This window comes from Penaeus monodon, chromosome 9 (genome assembly GCF_015228065.2).
Source record: "Penaeus monodon isolate SGIC_2016 chromosome 9, NSTDA_Pmon_1, whole genome shotgun sequence".
Taxonomy (NCBI): Eukaryota; Metazoa; Arthropoda; class Malacostraca; order Decapoda; family Penaeidae; genus Penaeus; species Penaeus monodon.
This window is the reverse complement of record NC_051394.1, coordinates 34834328-34849274: the sequence shown is the minus strand read 5'-3', so window position 1 is coordinate 34849274 and position 14947 is coordinate 34834328. Positions and strand designations below refer to the sequence as shown.

Below are 14947 nucleotides of genomic sequence, written 5' to 3'. Positions count from 1 at the left end.
TTGATTAAAACCGTTTTGTTCCACCACTGGTAGTAGCCACGGTAATTGATGTATGATGAGCCAGTATCTTTCTTTCAGTATCTCTCTCTCGCTCTCTCTCCCTTTCTCTTACCCCCCTCTCTCTCCCTCTCCCTCCCACTCATTCCCCCTTCTCTCCCTCTCTCCTCCTTTTCCTTTTCCCTTTCCCTCTCTCTTTCTCTTTTCCTCTCCCTTGCCATCCCTCTCTCTTTCCTCTTCCTATCCCCTTTTCTCAACCTGTCCCTCTCCCAGTCTCTCACTCTCACCCTCACTCCTTCTCTGGACAAATAAATGGATTAATGAATAATAAGTCTTTGTTTACTAAATAACCGACAAATCTCGGATATCAAACACACACATAGCACAAAGAACCGTACCTAAATATCATGACTGATACTTTCTAAACTAGTCCGTCGATTTCCACGAGAAAAGAAACTTTACAGCATTTCCAGTAGTTATTTACTTAACTTCCCATGTTTGATTCAATCCAGGCAAGATTATGCAAAAGCTAAAAGCTCTTCCAATAAACTGCAGGATTAACCTAAATTTCCATAAACTGTTTTATATCATCCGAGTTCACAAAAACTGTAAAACATTGCTGTGCAACGGGAATGGCAATGAACTGGTCATTGCATTCAAATTGTGAAAATGATGAAATGATTGTTACTGTACTAATAGTGAACAAAATCATTATAAATATCCAAATGCACAACACACAGAAAATATAGTCAGTATCTTGATAAAAGATATATCAAGTGGTCACAAAATATAATACATAAATAAATAAATAAAATAAACAAATAAATGATCCTGCCTTTGCGTTCAATAACGGAGTGATCCATCCCCTCGCGGACCTAAACAAGCCGCATTTCTGTTGATGGTTCATTTTCACAATCTGTTTCGGAGCGCAGTTTCGAAGCAGAGCGCCGAAACTGTTCCTGAAAACTGACCTGTATATAGGAGTACTGAACCACGTACCGTTTCCGGACATCGACGTATACGAGTTGACTATGAGTGTGGCCAGCAACGTGGGTCCCTGCCACACCACACCCATAAAAGAAGTTCCTAATAACGATGGATACGTTTCTGTTACCTGAATTCAACATTAGCAACGTGCAAATGCCGATATTGTCTATGGCAGGTGAAAAGTGACTGATACTGTCCATGGCAGGTGAAAAACGACTCATAAGCACGGTGCTCAGTAGACTACAATGACAAGGTGTAGGTGTGCCTACACCTTGTAAAACAACCCACGCGCTGAATGGTAGTTGACACCTTGCTTCAACCCCACACTTGGTAGAATGCCCTAACACAGCACTTGAAACTGATGGTGTAAACAATCCCTAACGTTCAACAATGGAAACGGGGAATCCAAAAGCGAAATCCATTTGTGTTATTCTTCAGCTCTCGTCCTTTCGTCATGCGCTTTTGACTTGATCGACTTCTACGCCTTCGTTATAAAGAATATTTAGTGGGAACATTCAGAAATAATTTATTATGCAATTGAATTTAAACGAAATAATCAACAGCCAAGCGTGAATCATACTATTCTAATGATTTGGTGGATATTGGTATATGATGAAGTCATTGTTTATTAATATTTCCACCATCTCGGTTTGTTTGTAGAAGTGCAAACATTCCGTTCAATAGTGCAAACAGATCTTAGTTTGTTATTGGGTCGTGATCCACTTGCACTGTTGAAGGAAAGGGATCTTTGTGGCAACCCAATCCCAGTGTATACATTGTTTACCAAGATGAAATTAGTATTTATAAACAATTTGCTGGGACTTGTTTACTCTGCACCTGTCTCGAAAAGTGACTTTCATTTGACGAAACTGACTGTAAGAATCTTTTCGTTTACATGACTATCTTCTGTCGAGTGTTTGGATTAAATTATTCTTAGAGTTAAACATGTGTGGTTTTACTTCTGCTCTTATAGGATTTTAGATTATGACTTGTGTATTCCCTGATCTCTATTCTTTATTTATTTATTTATTTATTTATTATTATTATTATTATTTCATTGCTACTATATGTTGTTAGATTGTTAATATTTATTTTTTCGGTACATAATTTAATTTGGTTTTATTCAAAATAGAATGAGGGTTATTGCATTTTTATAGCTATGGTCGTATTGGCTACAAATGGTACAGCTTCTCTTGTTCACTTCGTTTGGATGCCTTATTCCAGAACAGAGTTTGTTCAGGTCTTCTAGGTATGCGTAAGTTCATTGTTCATAAACTCGATTCACTTTCACTTCCATCGAAAACTTTGGAGGTCACTCCATGAAGGTTTACTTGGTTCTTCCATTGTGAAATCTCATTTTCTTCTTATAGGGTTTTAGGCTGTTCAGTGGACATTTTCCCTGCGTTTCTTATCATTATTATTCTCGGTTTCTTTTAATTATTTCTATTATGTATGTTGTTTGTAGGAAGATCTCTGTGTCAGAATTTGGTTGGAAGTTCTCAGATCTTTCGAGGAGCAGTCCCTTTCCTAGCGCATTCTTTTTATAGTTCTAGAATTCTAGCTTTGGCTAATAAGCTCCACTGTTATATTTTCCTTTGTTTTGTTTTTTTATAATTATTAATTGTTTTATTTCTTAGATTTTATATATATATATATATATATATATATATATATATATATATATATTCAATCCACAAAGTAAAAAATATATATATTTGGTGTTGCATAGTTTTGTTTGCACTGTAGAAATTTCATATTAACCATGTATTTTTCAGTTAAGTGACTACTACATTCTCTTTGTTGGAGGGGTAGCTTTGAAGCCCCGTAGGCTGCCTAATGACTTCGATTCTTGTTTAGAGTAAGGGTAATCTTCGCTGTTGCTATCTCTAGCCTTTATATATATATATATATATATATATATATATATATATATATATATATATATATATATATATATAATGTTCGTAGTTAAGTGCATAACTCGGGCCATGCACATCGCCCGGATCTAGTTCAAGAACCGAGTTCATAGAGGTTTAACTTCATGACGGTTCACTCGACGACAGTTCGTAGGCAAATCTGTTTTCGCTGGAATGCTAAGAATTGTCAGCTTGAAGTTCACCGATGAGTTCCATCCGGTTTCTTATTTGTTTGTTTGTTTTTTGAAACAGGATTGTCTTCGTTATCAGTCTAAATCTTCTCTTGTTCCCTTTGTTTGGGTGTCATGGTCCAAAACAAAGATCGATTCAGGGTCTTCTCTTCATTCGCTTTCTTTTCACTTGAATTGTTGATGTTCACTTTTTGAAGGCCAGCTTGTTCCACTGCGAGGTCGATCGAGTCCAAAGCTTACGTGTAAATGGAGCTGAAAGCACAAAAATATAGCACAATCAAAACACGCATAGTCCCGTATTTATGCTAACATTGTTGAACACAGGGCTGCACCAGTCATTTAAATATACATTACATAAAGCAATGCATCTACCTAAATATATAAAGAATTTGCATAAAGCGGTATATTAGTTTAAATATACAAACAAGTTACGAAAATGTAAGTAATCCAGTATCCGGCGACGGCATGCGAACGCCCACGCGAACGCCGAACGTAAACAAGGCGAGTCGGTTCAAAGCTCTTCACTCCCACAATGGTAAGAAAGCATTAATGATTTGTTGCATTTTACGTTATTATTAGATTGAAATTTTCCTCTTGAGCTACTTTCATCATTACCAGAAGTATTGTAGAGTTTTGAGATAGTTGCTTGTTGATTATTGGATATTTTCTTTGTAAATAAATTAGTTAAAATACTTACGGACCTTAGGTTTCTGGAATATTTAGTGACCTTATGGTTCTTCTTATTAGATGTAGAGTATTTCTAAGTTGGTAACAGTAAATCACAGCATACCGTTAATAGAAGTAACTATTCCACTTCATCCCCAGTAGAGTAAGCAGTAATTACAAGTATATATGTAAAAATATTTCTACAATGGTTTAGTTATAGTGTTTTCATATAGTAATTGGTAAATATTCAGAAAACGGTAAATTTGGAGGAGATGCTCATCAGTAATTTTCCGATGAAAGAAATATTTTTCCAATAGTTTTCATCGTGTTTCGAACGAATCTAGCACTCATTTCTTTCGCAAATGAAGCACAGCTGTGATATCGGTTCTAAAGCTGAGGAGGGTGTGAGAAATATCAGGGAATAGGGGGGGGGGGGTCGAGAAATGTCAGTAAAACATGGGGGAGCACAATATATCTACCTGTTTCCTGAGTATATGCCCCCTCAAACCTCCTTTTTGGGAGGGCTGCCACCCCCACCTTCCTCATGGTCTACAAAATTTTCACCTTGTATGTTCTGGCATAAAGCCCGGGCATGCAACTTATACCGACGCATTTTCCGGTGATATAGGGGGCTTTACCTCATTATATCCCCTTTTGGGGGGGCTGCCCCCCTGCCTGGTCCACAAGATCTTCACTTCATATGTTTTGGCAGGAGAGAGCCCAGTAACAGTTTTACCCACATGTTACCTTAAGCATTAATGCAGGCTTTTTGTCACTGGGATCGTCGGGGTCTCTGAGGTCGTCGTTGGTGGGAATCGTGATCACTCTCCACTATTCCTTATTGGACTAATGCCCTGGTGTCTGTTTTTTCTATACTGACACGGTTTCTGACAGGCCAGGCACAGTACTTCCACAGACAGTACACCATGATTTTGTGGGTATAATAAACTCATGTTGTTATTTTGATATTTTGCAATGAAATCAAAATAGTCATCACCCGACATACTGCCTATCCATGATGGAACTGATTTGAATTTTATCTGCCTTCTTCTAGGCCTAGCTTCTATTGTCACGTGATGACCTATTTCATATCTGATTTGCTCTATTGTGTAGGATGTCATTGCCTGTGGTCACGTCATGTTCTAACACAAATCTAATTGGCTCATATGATTTCCCTCACTTGCATGATCCACTGCAAATCCGTCAGATTTTCAACAACTTTTTGTCATTTTGTTGCAATGCTGGAGGTGTAAGGTTGCTGCGTTTCCAGGGTTTTACACCTTTATTACTGTTATTATCAATTTGTGAAGAATTTGCTATAGAAGAAAACTTTCATAGAATGATGCGTTCTACTACTTAGTAAGCTCAGATTCTGTTTTTTTGGTGTGGAGTGTCTCTTCCAAAAATACCCAGAAGACCATCACACAACAGAAAATAACTATAGTGGAATTGATGGATTTCTCTTACCCTTTACTACCCATTTGTGTAGGATATTCACCATGGAAACCCCCCATACCCCCACATTTTTGGTCCCAATAGCAGGGCATGAAAGGTACCAGGATAAAGTATGCTTATGATTATACACTTAATATGGAACTTTAATGATAACATACATAAAATAAGTCTATTGGTGTAATGCAGGTAGCTGTCCCCCATGTGATCTCCCCCTAGGGGAGATGACCCAAGGGTGATGCTGCCCCCAACCCCTCCCAAGGAAGTTTAAAAGTCCTCTGTGTTATTAATGGTAGGACTGGGTGTACAGCTGACATGCAGGGTGAACATGGCCCAGGGAGGTCACAGTAGACATATTGGTTTATATATGCACATAGTATAATCATGGTGCCTAGGAGTACCTGATGCCAAGTCTGTCTATCCTGCTGTACATCCATGGTGGAGTTAGGGGACACAGCACAGTTGACTGTGTATATTGACTAATTCTGTATATATTCATATTTTGCCTCACAATTTCCCATTCTGGCCCTTCTCTACTATCAGGCTAAGGTTGTAGGTATTGGGGGACTTCCATGCCATAATTCTTATATATATATGGGTAGAAGTAGAAAGGAATCCATCAATACCATTATCATCATACTTGGTCTTGCAAATGTCTTCTGAATGATTGCCACAATGTGATTACCATGATAGACAGGAATTAAGAAAGTAAGGAAGTTTAACACTTAATCTGTGGCAAATGTGCAAACTGAAAATAAAATGGATATTTGATAGAGAAATATTTCATGCACAATAGCTATTTTGACCTTCCTTCCTTTGCTGGTAAACCATTGTCTAATGCATTTTTTGGTAAATCTTTACAGTATGGACACATTAGGCTAGGGCAAATTGAAAATTTTATTCTTGTATAATACTAAAAGTTGCAGCCATCAGTATAAGGCATGATCTGCAGACACAAATAAAGGAGAAAGATCATAGAAAGCACTTCTCGTGGCCTAAATCTGTTTGGTGTTCCCATGTTTCAGCTCTGTCTTGCCATGCATACAAGATGAAGACAATGCCAGGGGGGAGTTGGAGGGCAGAGCCCCTAATCAACCCTCCCCTCAGGCATTCACGCCCAGTCACGGCAACTTAGATTGTTGAATAAATATACTGACATGGAGTTGAGTTTTAGACTCTGTCGAGTGTGTTAATACTGTAAAGAATTACCAAAATTGCTCTTACATTGCAGGGCAATCATATCATATGTTATTAACCCAGTGTTGGCAGTGATGGTAAATCCATGATACATTTATCTTCGACTGTTAAATTTGTTTACACATGCGGTTCAACAATTCACAAATATGGATTAATAAGTAATTAGTCACCAAAGAGTCCACTACTAGTCCTACCTATCTCACATATTTATCCTTTTCCTTGATTTTCCAAAGTATTCTTTATTTATATACTTACAAGTATTATTAATAACAATTTAATCATTATATTGTCAATAATGATAACAGCTTCAATGTTAATAGCATTTAAAAAAGAATTTAAAAAACACGAGGAGAGGGGAAATCAGGTTCACATAGGTTTACTATTTGACTCCAAGGTTTTCAAGCACTTGTCAGCAATCTATGAATAAAGACAAGCAAAACAAAAAAATATAGTAAACATTATGTGATTCTGGTGACATTGGGTTAATTGTTTGGAACATTGTGAAGTATAACTGGAGGCAGTTCAGTGCTGATATATTATATACACTGCTGACACTCACAGGAGATTTAGAATCTACTAGTCTAAGCTCTATCTTGTAAATATAGGAAGTGCTTACTACCAGAACTCGCCAAGTATGCAGTACATAAATTGTCAGTACCAGTGACATGACTGTTTTAGTAAGTGTTATTGCTATTGCATTTGACTCTCTTTTTGCATGATGTTAGTCTACACTAACATCATATTGTCAAGAAAAATGTTGCAGCATGTCCTCAAAATATTATTTACCTCCACACCCTCGATATTTTGATAAAGACCAGTAAACTTCTGCCGTGTGTGTTCATGAGTAAATATTCAAATCAGAACTACAAAAAGTCAGAAGTAACTAAGGTAACGGCCATAAAGAACACACAAAAGAAAACTCTTAGACATAAAAAAAATTCAGAAGGGCATACCAGTTATGAGAACCTATACTCATTCAACTACCATAAGTCCAGCAGTGCTGTGAGCTCCATGCTTCACACTCCAGCAATTACATTCTGGTAAGATGGAACTTGTTTGCCTCTAAGCAAGTTTATTGTCAAATAAGGAATCATTCCAAACACCATCTTTCCAAATATTTGGTGGGAGGAGGTGTGTTTGTCTTTGCCAGAGCATGATGCACAAAGGCCATGGCACCGTTTCATTCAATCCTTTGCTAAATAGTGAGACTTAACAGAGCTTGCATAATAACTCCCTGTTTATCATCACCTAAGGAAGCAGTCGATGCTCTACCTTGCCAGAGTACATGGTGAAGGTTTGTTGGTCTTTGCTAACCTTCATTCCTGTTGCAGCCCATTCATGTCAAAAGTTATATTCCTTTATAGTGAGGTTTGTTTTGAAAATCATAGGTTTATATATTAAGGATAAGGGTATAAAAAAGGATTCATGTAGTCACTATGGCCTAGCTTATCTATATTTGCCTTTGTGTCTTTGGCATAAGTTACCAGACATGTACCTCATAAATTCATGCAAGACAGAGCTTAGACTGTTCCTTGTATAATAATAGATTTCCAGGAAAGTCTACAGACTGCACACATGCTTTTAAACTATTTAAAATTTATAAATCACAAGTCCCCACACCTGATAACAATCTAATTAGCAATCCCAGATGAGGTCTGCCAGTTGTTATAATCTTAACCTCCCCTAAAGCAAAGTCACGTGTTTGTCATTGGTGGTGTTGAAATTACACTTCAAGATCGCATTAGTAATTAGTTTCACTCCAGCAGGTGGCTGTAGAAATTAATTAATATATCTATTAAAATGGCCATTATTTGCACATTAATGTATTGTGTACTGTATAAATTAATCTGCTTTTGAATTTTTTCAGCATTTTTTTTTTTCAAAGATGTAAAAAGCAATACCAAGCAAATAGAATACTGAGGCATGTATTAGTAGAACTTATTAGATGTTCACATGTCATTTGTTAGCCATTTGCAAGATTTCACCTTTGTGATTAGTATAGGGCTTCCTAATAAAATTAGTACAGCAATAAGAGTAGAATATGTGGCACAAACTACAGTAAATATTACAGTTTGCTCATTTTTCTATTATTGTTCCTTAATAGACTCGTGAAAAGCTATATTAGAAAATCAGTCTGTAAAGGCAACATCATAACAGAATTACTACACCAAATTATATTTCTTCTAGCACTTGGCATTTTTTTTATTTATTTATTTATTTATTTATTTTTACAGAGTGTGACCCTACACACAGATGTCGGTGACCTCAAGGTTGAGCTGTTCTGTGAACAGTGTCCAAAAACTTGTGAAAATTTCTTGGCTCTGTGTGCGTCCAATTACTATGATGGCTGCCTCTTTCATCGCAACATAAAGGTACTTTTTTTTAGTTACCTATCCTTCTTCAGACTTTGTTTTGTTATAAATTGCAAATAATATAAATTTAGTTTACATTCCTCAAATTTAGATGGGATTTACCTAGTTTTAATTACCAAGTAAGAGTATACACTTGAATTAAAAATGGACCAATGTTATAGATTTTGCTAGTGTTGATGTAAGTTTTTATGTAGCTACCACCTGATATTGCTACTTTGACACTGTGCCAACAGTTAATAGCAAAGCAACTTACCACGTTCAGAAACAAAAGCCACTAGATGCTAAAGTTTATTGAAAGTTATTTAATGTCATATAATTTTAGGTATATAGTCCTTATTATCTCAGGATTCATCTATACTTGAAATGAGCATTCAATTTGGGGTTGCACACTCTCTCTCTCTCTCTCTCTCTCTCTCTCTCTCTCTCTCTCTCTCTCTCTCTCTCTCTCTCTCTCTCTCTCTCTCTCTCTCCAGACCATTCAGTATACTTTATTTTTCCCACCCAAGTTTCACAATAAATGATCATTGGCCCTCACAACTTACTTTTCTGTATTGATTCTTTTAGATGGGTTTACCCTTTTAACCCTTTCCCAAAGGGTAGTATTCATAGTGGCCCGGGCCCCGCTGCCGGGGGCTTATATCGTCGCCCTAGCATGCGCGACCACTCATGCCAAATACCAGCATCCCATGCCATTTCTTCGTAATACTAAGAAGATATGTTGTATTTTCAGTTTTCATTATTCAGTCTATAGTCTGAATAAAATAAGCAGTGTGCGGCATCATGTAGTTGAAATTGTCCGTTTGTTGCTTCTTCTTCTTCTTCTTCTTCTTCTTCTTCTTCTTCTTCTTCTTCTTCTTCTTCTTCTTCTTCTTCTTCTTCTTCTTCTTCTTCTTTTTTTTTTTTTTTTTTTTATTGCATAGTAAAAATGAGAAAGTGTAAAAAACGACTTAATCACACTTTCAGTGGCAGAAAAATAATATTTTGCTGTGATTGTAACAAAAAATAACTCATGGCTTCTCCATACATACACCATGGCATGTACATACATGCCCCCGGCAGAAAGTCCCGCCATGCCATGGCATGTGCGTACATGCCACCTGTCAGGAATGGCTTAAACTAGAATGATTTTAATGTGTAATTTATTAAGTACACATTTGTTTTCCTTCATTTAAAGATGTTGTTGTAAATGTACAATGGTTAATGGTTAAAAGCAAGATAAATGGGCTATACATCTAAGGTCATGTAGCACTTGCTTGCTTGAGATTTGCGAAGTTCTGGCTTCACCCGGGCCTTTCACTTATGGCCCGGCAGATATGTAGCACTATAGTTAATGTTAGGGAAGGGTGGTTGAGTTAGTGATTAGTTGTCTAAGCTGGGCAAACGAATTGGTGAGTGAAAAGTTAGGGTCGGGTGTGGTAAGGAGTTAGATTAGATGAAGGATATGTATGCGTTTGAGGAAAGAGAATAGGTTGTTGAAGCAGAAAGTGTGGGATTCTGTAAGGATGTCTGATAGGTTGGGAGGTCGGTGAAGGGAGGATATGTGGGGGGAAAGCAGAGGTACGGGTTGTTTCAAAACGTGGGCATGACAATAGGATGTGTGGGATTGAAAGGGGAACAATACATAAGGAACATAAGGGTGGATCAGATTCTGACATCAGATAGGAGTGTGTCAGACAGGTGTGGCCAATGCATAAGCGGGCGAGAGCGGTCTCCCAACGTCTGTTCCGATGAAATGGAGCTGACCAGGAGGAGATTGATAGTTTTACAGAATGTAATTTATTAGTGCGGAGGCTTGACCAAAAAGATTGCCATCGATTATACAAGAAGGTCTTAAAGTGTGGGTAATAATCCGTGGGATACGTGAGAAGCGTGGTTAGTATGATGTGGACATAGCGGCGTGGCGTGCTAGTGTATCTGCCTGTTCATTGCCGGGGATCCCAACATGGCTGGACACCCAGCAAAATTTGATTGTTTTATGGCATGTGGACAGGTAGAACAACCAGTTCTGGATCTTACAAACAAGGGGGTTGGTGGTGTGTATTGACTTTATGAGAGTTAATGAGTTACGGGAGTCAGTAAAAATTGTAAAAGAGGAAGAGGAGAGTGAGTATATGTGTTTTAGAGCAAAAAGGAGTGCATACAGTTCTGTAGTAAGGACACTGGATTCAGGAGGAAGGGAGTATTTGAAAGTACGAGTTGGGAAGATTACTGCAAAACCAGCACCGGAGGTGGATTTGGAGCCATCAGTATATACATGAATACTAGAGGAATGAGTGGAGACATGGTCAAGGAAATGGGTGTGAAGGACAGTAGGAGGGATATTTGATTTTGGTGGGTCGGGGAAAACAGAAGAGCAAATATGGGGTGAGGTATAAGCCATGGAGGGACTGAATGGACAGAGAACGGGAGAGGTTGGAGATGAAGCTAAGGTAAGAAGTAGGGATTGTGGGATAGTTAGTTTAGTGAGGGAAAGTTGGTGGAATCGAACATAGCATCGGAGAGAGAGAAGGGCACGACGTCGAGATAGAGATGGTATGCCTGATTCAGTGTACAGGCTCTCAACTGGAGAGGAGCGAAAGATGATTTTTCTTTTCTTTTCTTTTCTTTTCTCCCTTGTACCTGTGTGAAGTTTTTTCATCAGTAAATTTGGTGTACTTTCATATTCTTGATCACTATATATTTATAAATATATAAGTACAAGTGTTTATTATAGAAACCACAAATAAGGATGGAATTTTTTAATATTATTTTTTATTGGTAGTTTTATTCTCAGAATTAGGGTGATTTTTTTTTTCCATTCTGAGCCCAGTTCATTTACATTCTTCTTACAGGGCTTCATGATCCAGACAGGTGATCCAACAGGCACAGGCAAAGGTGGACAGTCAATATGGGGAAAGAAATTTGAGGATGAAGTGAGAGACGATTTAAAGGTAGGTGCCAGGGTGGTGCACAGAAGATAGATGCCATAGTTCTGCTTTAGGTTTGCTTGATATTTTTATATTTTTGATATTTTCATTAGACATGGCAAAAATTCTGATTCTATTTGGTACAGTCATCATGCATTAAAAATGACAATCTTTAATGTATTCTATCAAGTTTCATATTTAAATTTGCCTTTTTATGCTTTTCTTTTTAAGAATCTTTTAATATTCTTCATAAAATCTTTTGTTATATGATGCTTTGTAAATAGAAAGCCAGGGAAGGTAACCAATAAAAAAAAGTAATTTATCTTGTGTAAGTATGCAGGCATGTGTTTAAGAGGAGGGTGAGAAATATAAGTAGGTAGCTTGGCTACTTGGCTTGACTTTAGGGCATCCTTAAAAATGTGCAGATACTAAGATTTAAGCTTATATTAATAACAATACTCTGATATTACCCATTGCCCAATACTTTGTCAGTGCCAGTATATACCAATATTAGACTTTTTATTTTTGCCTTTATTGTATCAGTAATTATGAAATGTGTGAAGTTGCTATGATTTGAAAGCTAAAAACTGGAAAGGTTGAAGACAAACAATACTTAACAAAAAGTAAAGAAGCAGTTGTGCTAGAGAAATAATATAGAAATGAATAATTGATGTAACATTTATTCATATTTTTTGTGAAAGTGCCTAAGTAAGTCTTACAATTTAATGGACAATGATAACAGCTACAAAAATGACAAAAATAATTGTAATAGAAAATATTAGTTTTTGGCCATACTCTCATCGTGTTGTCACTCATGCTAAGAAAGAAATGGCAGCTACTATTAATACCAATATTGACACAAGTACTGTAGGTTTATCCCTAGGTACCTGTAATGGTTGAAGTTTTGCTGAAAGTTTGATAGATTATGAATGCAAAAAGACTTGGGAGCAACAGTTTAGGTATGTAGATTGAATGAGGTAACGCATATGTAGAAGGCCTTTTCGATATATTACTTCTTCATTCTCTAAGAAGCAATATAGAGAAAAGGCCTTCTGCATATTCATGTGTTTTCATGTTCTTCACTTCATTGTTCTAACTGCATTTCATTCAACATGAAACCTACAGTCCCTTCATGATTTCGATATATTACTTCTTCATTCTCTAAGAATTACATAGTAATTCTTTTTCTCTTTACTTCTTGAACTTGTGATTCCGTGGACTGTATCCCTTTCTATCCTGTACTCTTAATGGTAGTCTGTGTGTGTTTGCGTGTGCGTGGACATGCGTGCATGTATGCATGTATAGGGGGGATGTATTGTTTATTGTAATAATATCTACATGTGTATACTGTTTTAGAGGTAAATAATCAAAACATAATACTTGCAGAAAATATTAACATAGAAATATTTTAGCATGAAAGACCAATTAACTCATCATTTTCAATTAAATTTCAGCACTCAACAAGAGGTATTTTGTCTATGGCAAACAGTGGACCAAACACCAATGGCTCACAGTTCTTCATTAACTATTCACCTCAACCTCACTTGGATTTAAAATATACTGTATTTGGAAAGTAAGTTACATTTTTTTTTCCAGTATTATTTACATAAGTATAAAGGAGTATGATAGTATCAAAAAGAAATTAGCACTGATTTTTTTAGCATGTATATGGCTAGATACAGAGTCCTGCAAACCAAATCATCCTTTTTCAAAAAAGACAGACCATGTACTTTCTTTGGTCTTTTCCAGTTGATGTCCTTTTTTTTTTTTGACCAGGCAACTTTCTTTCAGGATCATCGATGGGCTGGACGTGTTGGATGAACTAGAAAAATTACCTGTAAATCCTAAAAACCATAAGCCAACAACAGAAACAAGGATAAATAATATAACAATTCATGCAAATCCCATTGCAGGATAGTGAAGTTTTATGTGTTTGATGAGAGATATTGGAAATGAAATTTTATCAATAAATATGGTCAATCTTCTATTGCTAATTTTGAAACCTTGCTCATGCAGTCCAGGAATAACCTTGCCACAGGTTGTGTTGTATCATATAAGTGGGATATTGATAGATCTTTCTTAAGAGGACAGCTATAAATTTCTGGAAATAAGATGATTACACAAATAATATATATGGAAGAACTATATTTTATATTGGCTTCATTTCTTCACTTCATAAAGAATCAAGGAATGATTATAGAGATTTATGACTATAATCAAATTTCATTTCATTTCTCACCTTCAAAAGATCCAGCTCCAAGTCAGTATCATATATTTTTCTTAAGCATAAGAGAGCTCCCCCACAATTTTTCTTATTCATGAAAAAAAAAGAAGTATAATTAAAAAAAAAAAAAAATCCTTTTTATGTTAATTTCAGAATTTTTAAAACGGAAGTCCTGAATATTTGTGAACCATATTGGGAGGATTTTGTTTTCTCACTAAGGTACCAAGGCTCACTTAACCCTTTGCTGACGGGTGGCATGTACACACATGCCATGGCATGGCTGGACTATCTGCCGGGGACATGTACGTACATGCCATGGTGTATTATTATGGGCATGCCATGAGTTTTTTTTTTTCAGTCACGGCAAAATATTATTTTTCTGCCACTGAAAGTGTGATTAAAGTCGTTTTTAACACTCATTTTTACTATAAAAAAAAAAAATTATATATATATATATACAACAAACCTATGATTTCAACTCCATGATGCCACACACTCCTTATTTTATTCAGACTAAAGCGAATAATGATCAACTATGGAATCTATATAACAACAAAAATATCCTTCAGTCTTGATTTATCAGGAAGTATGGCAAGACTTTAGAAAATAATGATATCTGAAAATACAACATATCTTCGTAGTATTACGAAGAAACGGCAAGGGATGCTGGTATTTGGCATGAGTGGTCGCGCATGCTAGGGCGACGATATAAGCCCCGGCAGCGGGGCCCGGGCCACTATGAATACTACCCGTCGGGAAAGGGTTAATATGCAGCACTCATATCTATACATTGTCTCACATCATATTTGGACAAACCACTGCTTTCATTACCAAATTTGGAGCAGTCCCTTCATGATTTAATTTCTTCATATAAGCAGACAATAAGAACATATCCCCCTCTTATGAATAATTTCTGATGATAGACCAAAGGAAGGGATGAACTTGTATTTAATTTTCGGTTAGTTTCAGACAATTGTCCAATTAGAGCTAAGAATCTTTGATATTGATGAGCAACTAATTACCCTTTCCAAAAAAATGA

General features: G+C 36.6%; 1 protein-coding gene across 2 annotated transcripts; it reads left to right on the top strand.

The window, feature by feature from the left end:
- Positions 1 to 3481: 3481 nt before the first annotated feature.
- LOC119577105 (peptidyl-prolyl cis-trans isomerase-like 3) lies at positions 3482 to 13669 on the top strand. 2 transcript variants are annotated; one of them, XM_037924788.1, is made up of 5 exons: positions 3482 to 3626; positions 8641 to 8778; positions 11610 to 11708; positions 13139 to 13257; positions 13476 to 13669. In XM_037924788.1, exons 1-5 carry the CDS (start codon positions 3624 to 3626, stop codon positions 13600 to 13602), a joined length of 486 nt encoding a protein of 161 aa, XP_037780716.1. In that variant the 5' UTR covers positions 3482 to 3623; the 3' UTR covers positions 13603 to 13669. The 2 variants fall into 2 exon arrangements, with proteins under 2 accessions (XP_037780716.1, XP_037780715.1); XM_037924787.1 differs by lacking the exon at positions 3482 to 3626 and adding an exon at positions 7057 to 7083.
- The last annotated feature ends 1278 nt before the right edge of the window (positions 13670 to 14947 follow it).

Bases quoted from the DNA above. Each gene is read 5' to 3' on its own strand.
- LOC119577105 (XM_037924787.1), top strand. The intron at 8,779-11,609 runs GTACTTTTTTTT...TTCTTCTTACAG, and splicing joins TCTTTCATCGCAACATAAAG to GGCTTCATGATCCAGACAGG. The intron at 11,709-13,138 runs GTAGGTGCCAGG...ATTAAATTTCAG, and splicing joins AAGTGAGAGACGATTTAAAG to CACTCAACAAGAGGTATTTT.